General features: G+C 40.7%; 1 protein-coding gene across 1 annotated transcript; it reads left to right on the top strand.

The window, feature by feature from the left end:
• Positions 1–148: 148 nt before the first annotated feature.
• On the top strand, positions 149–8,990 carry LOC133001458 (uncharacterized). Its single transcript, XM_061071031.1, has 2 exons — positions 149–1,880; positions 6,773–8,990. Exons 1-2 carry the CDS (start codon positions 219–221, stop codon positions 8,459–8,461), a joined length of 3,351 nt encoding a protein of 1,116 aa, XP_060927014.1. The 5' UTR covers positions 149–218; the 3' UTR covers positions 8,462–8,990.
• The last annotated feature ends 455 nt before the right edge of the window (positions 8,991–9,445 follow it).

The raw sequence follows: 9,445 nt of genomic DNA, 5'->3' as shown, positions 1-9,445 counted from the left end.
CCAACAACTTCTTCCTCAAACACAAGCAGCTCCTCCCAGTCAGGGTACGTCTGTGTCTCCTCCCTCCCACAGGTGTGTCAGTGTAAGAACCAGTGAACAACAAGCTGGGAACTGTGGGAGTTGAGTCACTGCAGGAAGTGAACGAGAGGGTGAGGAACAGAGATCTGTCTCTTTTCAGAGAAAGTGAAACTGTTCTACAGTCACTGGAAGCAGCTGAAATGGCGCAGCAAGAAAATCAACTGGACAGAGAAAGATTCTGCTGTTCGATCTGTCTGGATCTGCTGAAGGATCCGGTGGCTACTGTCTGTGGACACAGCTACTGTAAGAGCTGTATTAACACCCACTGGGACAAAGGGGAGGAGAGAGGAAGCTACAGCTGCCCTCAGTGTAGACAGACCTTCACTCCGAGGCCTGTCCTGGGGAAAAACACCATGTTAGCTGATTTAGTGGAGGAGCTGAAGAAGACTGGACTCCAAGCTGCTCCTGCTGATCACTGCTCTGCTGGACCTGAAGATGTTGCCTGTGATGTCTGCACTGGGAGAAAACTGAAAGCTCTCAGGTCCTGTTTGAATTGTTTGGCCTCTTATTGTGAAAAACACCTCCAGCCTCATTTTCAGGCAGCTGCATTGAAGAAGCACAAGCTGGTGGAGCCCTCGGAGAAGCTCCAGGAGAACATCTGCTCTCGTCACGACGAGGTGAAGAAGATGTTCTGCCGCACTGATCAGCAGTGTATCTGTTATCTCTGCTCTGTGGATGAACATAAAGACCACAACACAGTTACAGCTGCAGCAGAAAGGACTGAGAGGCAGAGAGAGCTCGGGCTGAGGAGACAAACAATCCAGCAGAGAGTCCAGGACACAGAGAAAGACGTGAAGCTGCTTCAACAGGAGGAGGAGGCCGTCAATGGCTCTGCTGATAAAGCAGTGGAGGACAGTGAGGAGATCTTCACTGAGCTGATCCGTCTGCTGGAGAAAAGAAGCTCTGATGTGAAGCAGCAGATCAGATCCCAGCAGGAAACTGAAGTGAGTCAAGTCAGAGAGCTTCAGGAGAGACTGGAGCAGGAGATCACTGAGCTGAAGAGGAAAGACCATGAACTGAAGCAGCTCTCAGACACAGAGGATCACAACCAGTTTCTACACAACTACCCCTCACTGTCACCACTCAGTGAATCTACACACTCATCCAGCTTCAGGATCCGTCCTCTGAGGTACTTTGAGGACGTGACAGCAGCTGTGTCACAGGTCAGAGGTCGACTACAGGACATTCTGAGTGAGACAGAGACAAAGATTTTACAGATAGTGTCTCAAGTGGATGTTTTACTGCCACGACCAGAGCCAGAGACCAGAGCTGACTTCTTCAAATATTCACAGGAAATCACACTGGATCCAAACACAGCATACAGAAAGCTGTTATTATCGGAGGGAAACAGAAAAGTAACATATATGAGTGAAGGTCAGTTTTATTCTAATCACCCAGACAGATTCATTGATAGGCCTCAGGTCCTGAGTAGAGAGAGTCTGACTGGTCGTTGTTACTGGGAGCTGGAGGTGGAGGTGGGGGGGGGGGGAGTTCGTGTAGCAGTCACATACAAGAATATCACCAGAGCAGGAGGCTCAGAATCTAGATTTGGAATCAATGATAAATCTTGGTCGATATATTGTAATAGAAACAGGTATAACTTTTGTTACAATTGGATCGAGACTCCATTGTCAGGTCCTGTGTCTTCCAGAGTAGGAGTGTACCTGGATCACAGTGCAGGTGTTCTGTCCTTCTACAGAGTCTCTGACAACATGACTCTCCTCCACAGAGTCCAGACCACATTCACTCAGCCTCTCTATGCTGGAGTTGGGGTCGGGTCTGGATCCACAGCTGAGTTCTGTAAACTCAAATAGACCCGAGTCATTAAAAGCAGAGATTTAGATTATGTGTTAAAATCTTTAACTTCTTTTGTCTCCATGTTTGTTGATCAAAGTTCGTCGTGGTGACGTTTCTGCTCCGCACAGACATCAGCTGTCAATCAAACACTGACCTTCCTTTATCACACGTGTTGAGTTCTCACTTTTTAAAGATAGAAATCTATGATTACACTGACATGAATGTGTTTGAAAGAACTAATGTTGCTGTTGATTTCTTAATCAATGTAGAAAGTACAAGTAATGCAAAGTAAAAATGTGGAATATGGCCAATAGGCCACTAAATGCAAAATGGCGGGCTTCCTGTTGCGTTTGCGGGGGCTCGGGGGGCCACCGTTGAGCCATTTTGCCACACCCATTGAAAATTCCTTCAAAATACGTACATTTTCCCCACTTTCTAATTTTCTGATAATTTTGGTAAGAATTTGAGCATGTTTAGCCTCAAAAAGCCAATTCATTTGCCTGAAAAATTATAATCCTTACAATTTCAATAGGGCCCTACCCTGTCTCACTCTGTTTGGTGCTCAGGCCCTACGAAACAAAACATAGTTCAACATGGTACATTCAGAAACAAATTATAAAATAAAATACCATCAATAATCATGACGTGAGTGATGACGTGCAGAGACAAGTTTTAATTAAAAAGTACCATTGATAATAATGATGATGATATAATAATCAACAGTAATAAACTGAAGATGTGAGGACGAGAAGATTAATGTTAAAAATGAACTAAATAAAATACAAATTGGTGATTTCTGTCTTCATATTCAATTATAAAGCAGAATGGAATAAACTGCTCCAGTCCAAACTGAGTTAGTAATGAAATAATAACAGCAAGTCAATTTGTATGTCTGTTTGTGAAAATATACTTGAACAAATGAAAGAATTCTGATTCTGATTCTGATCTGAAAAGTGCAATTAATCAATTGCTACCAACAACTGTAAACTGGCGAATGTTTTAAGTATCATAACATTGAATGTATAAAATAAAACATACAATAAACCTGATTTATTAACCTCAAGTCATCCTCTCTGAGTTTCATTTGCCTGTGTGGCAACAGCCCTGCTGCCACACACACTATATACCAGTTTATGTCTAAATATTTACGAACTTTATTCTCTCTATACCTATTTTCCTCTTGTATCTTACTTTCCATGATCTATACAGTTAGTTCTGACCTTGTTTATCCTATTAAAAATAAAGAAAACATCATGAGGTCGGGCGCACGAGCTGTGGAACTAAACTGGGAGATGGACGAGAGCCAAAAGCCCAAAAAGGTGCTGAAGAAACATAGAGAGCTGAACCCCGAGTCCGTCAGCTGATCCTGTCTGGGTTTATATAACACACACTCACATACACACACACACACACACACACACACACACACACACAGACACACACACCCTCTCTCACTTAAGTGTGGAAGAACAGACCTAGCTAAAACACATGTGGCTGAACTGGAGCATGAAATGATTTGTCGTCCACATACTTTGGGCCAAGCATCAGATTCAATCAAATTCATAATAAAATATCACCACCTCCACCAAAAATTGTGTTTAATGTTAAAATGGACGAGGACGTGTTTCTCTGCAGCTTCACTGACTGAATATTCTGCAGCTGGGATCAAAACTTTAATTTAGCTCAGATACAAGTTACAAGAACCACTGATCAATATATTAACTACTTAATCCACTTCACTGGTTACAGATTATGTTATCAACTCAAACCTCAGGAATTTAATCTTAACTAAAATCCATGTGTTGCTTTAATGGGCTTGTTTTCCTCACCAGTGCAGTTGTAGTCTACATAATAGTTTTCCCACACTCATGAAAGGTCACCGCGACCTTTGAACTTTGAAATCAATTCAGTTCATCTTTGAGTTTAAATGACAACTGATCAAAATTTGACAAAATTCCTCGACGGCAGATATGAGATTTGATGTTCAAGAGCCCAAACACTTTGTTTAAGAAAATGCATTGTCAACACAAACCATTGTGGCATATACAATAACCTTTGATCATATCAAATAATTTTCTGATATGAATCTACTTGAGAAGTATATTTTGTTAGCTCTCTAATTGTTTACCTGTAAACTTCTGAACACTTATTGCAAGACAGTTTTTCTTTTATACACGTAATGATCTAAATATGATTATTATCAGGTCATATAAGCAAAATTGTGCTGAAAAATAAAGAAACCAAACAATGACAAGGTAAATATTCTATATAAAAATACAAAAACATTCAAAGTTAAACTCATAATGAAGAAAATATGCATAATAACTCGGACTAAATAAAGAGTTTTCCAGCTGCATCTGATCCTTTCCGGATTCAAAATGTCTGATTGAACATCCCAGTCTGTTTGTGACACCAGTTAAAGTCCAGCGTCAACACAAACATGTTGTTCTCTCGCTCATTGTCGAATCCGGTGGCGTCACAGAGCCGAGAGTAAAGGATTCCAGGACAGAGCAGCACGTTAACCTGGAAGGAGCCAAACAAACAGCATCATATCTGACGGAGAGAAACCAGGTGAGAGGTGAACGGCTGCTCTGTCACGACGTCACACATCTGGACCGAGAGGTTCCACAGCTGGATGAGGATGTTTTTCTGTTGTTGTGGAGAAACATCAGTTTTCATTAGTTAATCTTATCTGTGGATCATTTAAGTTATAAAAATAAATATCATATATGTTGAATAGATAATAAGCACAACCCCCACACACCCTCAGGGGCTGGAACAACTATATAAAAAAAGTTTTTATCCACATATTCTCTCGTGAACATGAATCCAAATGAAGGTGAAACCATCAACTGTAAATAAAGAATGCAAAGGGTGAAAGACTGCAGGAAAAAAATTCACAGAACTTTTATTTCTGTCGTCTTTAGTCTGAAGGATTATACTGAGTGTTTTTAATTCTTATGTCATTCGTATCTTGTTTTACAAAAACAAAGTTAAAAAATATGGCAAAACGTTTTTTAACATTGACATATTGGATTTTCCCTGGCAGTTGAAAATTCTGTTGATTTATTGATTGTTGGTTAATAATTACATGTCTTTAATGGCTCTTCCATCACATTTGTGTTCTGAAATATACAAATCAGGCCTTTAATTAAATAAGGCATCATTTACATAATTAAACATAATATTTCAGTGAATGGAACCTGATGTCTCCTTTTCTTCTGCTATTTTTTGTTGTTGCATTAACCAGCTCGTGATTCTTTCCCATCTCTGAATTTTGAGTGCATCATATCATTGGAATAGAACTTGAACAGAACACAAAGTTCACCCAGAGATCTGCTGCTCTCTGTTGGCTGAACAGGAATCTGAAGTTAAAACTGAGCAAGTTCAAGCTGCTGCTCAAATTCACTCAGTTTCATTCTCATGTTTGAAAGTTAAAATCTTAAAACCTTGAAATTGATTTGACTATTTTTCCAAATATGGAGGTAAACATTCCTTTATGACAAAGATAAATATATATATTTTATTACGTTTTCACCCTCATTTACTTTAAAATGTTGATCTGAGTTTGTAAAATGAAAACAAACTGAGGCATCTGAACTGAAACCGAGCCTCCAGCACTTTAAAGGCTGGGTAGTTTATTCTCCAATGAAAATATTACAAAACATAATTTTTTTAAACTGATTGTGTTTATTTCTATTTTAATGTGTAGAGGTACATGTAACCTATATGACCACACGGTGTCGCTGCTTCACCTCTGAGGCCGATGGGTGTCAAGTCAACGAGGGTGAGACAGTAACTGACCGGATGGTGGACAACTCTACCTTTAAAAGTAAGATCACTCAACATTAAACCATGAATCTTTGTCTAGTGATTTAAATTGTTCAATTAAATACAACAATAACAACAACAACAATACATATAATAATAATGATAACTGTTTTATTATTATTATATGGCACCTTTTAAAACAGCATTATAAAGAGGCCAAATAAAACATTATCCTTCTAAAAATAAAAGACAGCAACTTATAGTAAAACATCTCAAATCAAGACAATAAATTTAATAAAAGTGATGTCACGCCCCCTGTTGACTCGGGGGATTGGTTGACGATTCCATGCTATCGTAGAATCGTCGACCAATCCCGTTTAAACTGCAGCTGAGGCGAAGATCAAGCGCAGGATGCTGAAAATAAATAAATAAACAAATAAACAACAACAGCAGAGAAACACAAACAACAACAACAACACTACTGCTATTAATAATAATCATCATCATCATCATCATCATTAGCAATACAAGATAAACTAATGGATTCTTTGTGCTCTTTTTGTGTATGTCAGTATTGTTGTGATGTGTATGGGTTGTGTGGGACAACTGTTTATGAACCAACTGGCCCCTCGGGGACAGTAAAGACGACCTAACCTTAACTTAACCTTTATTCTACTTTGTTAGTTTTTCATTCTTCGTTGAGTGAGTTTGTATTTGTTATTTTTACGAGTTTTTCTTTGTTAGTATTAAGATGTGCTTTATAAATAGAGATGTGATTTATTATTATTAAATCCATCTATTTGATTTGACTTTAATTGTGACTGTGTGTTGTGAATGAAGGAAAACACACTCTGCCTCTCACTGAATCTCCTCTGAACACCAGGTGAGAACGGGCCGCTGTGAAATGCAGTAACTCCATAAACACCAACAACTTCTTCCTCAAACACAAGCAGCTCCTCCCAGTCAGGATATGTCTGTGTTTCCTCCCTTCACAGGTGTGTCAGTGTAAGAACCAGTGAACAACAAGCTGGGAACTGTGGGAGCTGAGTCACTGCAGGGAGTGAACGAGAGGGGGAGGAGCAGAGATCTGTTTCTTTTCACAGGAAGTGAAACTGTTCTAGAGTAACTGGCAGCAGCTGAAATGGCGCAGCAAGAAATTCAAGTAGACAGGGAAAGATTCTGCTGTTCGATCTGTCTGGATCTACTGAAGGATCCGGTGACTACTGGCTGTGGACACAGCTACTGTAAGAGCTGTATAAACACCCACTGGGACAAAGGGGAGGAGAGAGGAAGCTACAGCTGCCCTCAGTGTAGAGAGACCTTCACACCGAGGCCTGTCCTGGAGAAAAACACCATGTTGGCTGATTTAGTGGAGGAGCTGAAGAAGACTGGACTCCAAGCTGCTCCTGCTGATCACTGCTATGCTGGACCTGAAGATGTGGCCTGTGATGTCTGCACTGGGAGAAAACTGAAAGCTCTCAAGTCCTGTTTGAATTGTTTGGCCTCTTATTGTGAAAAACACCTCCAGCTTCATCTTCAGTCAGCTGCATTGAAGAAGCACAAGCTGGTGGAGCCCTCGGAGAAGCTCCAGGAGATCATCTGCTCTCGTCACGATGAGGTGATGAAGATGTTCTGCCGCACTGATCAGCAGTGTATCTGTTATCTCTGCTCTGTGGATGAACATAAAGACCACGACACAGTTACAGCTGCAGCAGAAAGGACTGAGAGGCAGAGAGAGCTTGAGCTGAGGAGACAAACAATCCAGCAGAGAGTCCAGGACACAGAGAAAGACGTGAAGCTGCTTCAACAGGAGGAGGAGGCCGTCAATGGCTCTGCTGATAAAGCAGTGGAGGACAGTGAGGAGATCTTCACTGAGATGATCCGTCTGCTGGAGAAAAGAAGCTCTGATGTGGAGCAGCAGATCAGATCCCAGCAGGAAACTGAAGTGAGTCGAGTCAGAGAGCTTCAGGAGAGACTGGAGCAGGAGATCACTGAGCTGAAGAGGAAAGACCATGAACTGAAGCAGCTCTCAGACACAGAGGATCACAACCAGTTTCTACACAACTACCCCTCACTGTCACCACTCTGTGAATCTACACACTCATCCAGCATCAGGATCCGTCCTCTGAGGTACTTTGATGACGTGACAGCAGCTGTGTCACGGGTCAGAGGTCGACTACAGGACATTCTGAGTGAGACAGAGACAGAGATTTTACAGATTGTGTCCCAAGTGGATGTTTTATTGCGACAACCAGAGCCCAAGACCAGAGCTGACTTCTTAAAATATTCACAGGAAATCACACTGGATCCAAACACAGCACACAAACGTTTGTTATTATCTGAGGGAAACGGAAAAGTAACAGTAATGAGTGAAGAACAGTCTTATTCTAATCACCCTGACAGATTCACTGGTTGTTTTCAGGTCCTGAGTAGAGAGAGTCTGACTGGACGTTGTTACTGGGAGGTGAAGGTGAAGGTGGGAGGAGAAGTTCGTGTAGCAGTAACATACAAGAATATCAGAAGAGCAGGACACTTAGAATGTGTATTTGGATACAAAGATAAATCTTGGTCATTATATTGTGCTGGAACCAGATATATCTTTCATTACAACAGCATCAGGACTCCAGTGTCAGGTCCTGTGTCCTCCAGAGTAGGAGTGTACCTGGATCACAGTGCAGGTGTTCTGTCCTTCTACAGCGTCTCTGACACCATGACTCTCCTCCACAGAGTCCAGACCACATTCACTCAGCCGCTCTATGCTGGAGTTTGGGTTTGTGGGTCTGGATCCACAGTTGAGTTCTGTAAACTCAAATAGACTTGAGTCATTAAAAGCAGTGATTTAGATTCTGTGTTTAAATCTTTAACTTCTTTTGTCTACATGTTTGTTGATCAAAGTTTGTCGTGCTGACGTTTCTGCTCCGCACAGAGATCAGCTGTCAATCAAACACTGACCTTCCTTTATCACACATCTTTAGTTCTCACTTTGTAAAGACAGAAATCTATAATTACACTGACATGAATGTGTTTGAAAGAACAAATGTTGCTGTTGATTTCTAAATCAATGTAGAAAGTACAAGTAATGCAAAGTAAAAATGTGGAATATGGCCAAAATGGTCGTTTCTGTCTTCATCTTCGATTATAAAACAGAATTAAATAAACTGCTCCAGTTCAAACTGAGTTAGTAATGAAATAATAACAGCAAGTCAATTTGTATTTCTGTATGTGAAAATAACTTGAACAAATGAAAGAATTCTGATTGTGATTCTAATCTGAAAAGTTAAATTAATCAATTGCCACCAACAACTGTAAACTGAGGCCGTTGGGCAGGTGAGTGTTTTAAGTATCATAACATTGAATGTATAAAATAAAACATACAATAAACCTGATTTATTAACCTCAAGTCATCCTCTCTGAGTTTAATTTGCCTGTGTTGCAACAGCCCTGCTGCCACACACACTATATACCAGTTTATGTCTAAATATTTACTCATTGTATTCTCTCTATACCTATTTTCCTCTTATATTTTACTTTCCATGTTCTACACAGTTAGTTCTGACCTTGTTCATCCTATGAAAAATAAAGAAAACATCATGAGGTCGGGCGCACGAGCTGAGGAACTAAACTGGGAGATGGACGAGAGCCAAAAGCCCAAAAACGGTGCTGAAGAAACTCAGAGAGCCGAACCCCGAGTTCGTCAGCTGATCCTGTCTGGGTTTAAATAACACACACTCACACACACACACACACACACCCTCTCTCACTTAAGTGTGGAAGAACAGACCTAGCTAAAACACATGTG

This window comes from Limanda limanda, chromosome 5 (assembly GCF_963576545.1).
Source record: "Limanda limanda chromosome 5, fLimLim1.1, whole genome shotgun sequence".
Taxonomy (NCBI): domain Eukaryota; kingdom Metazoa; phylum Chordata; class Actinopteri; order Pleuronectiformes; family Pleuronectidae; genus Limanda; species Limanda limanda.
Note: the sequence above shows the minus strand (reverse complement) of the source record. Positions and strands in the feature narration are given on the sequence as shown.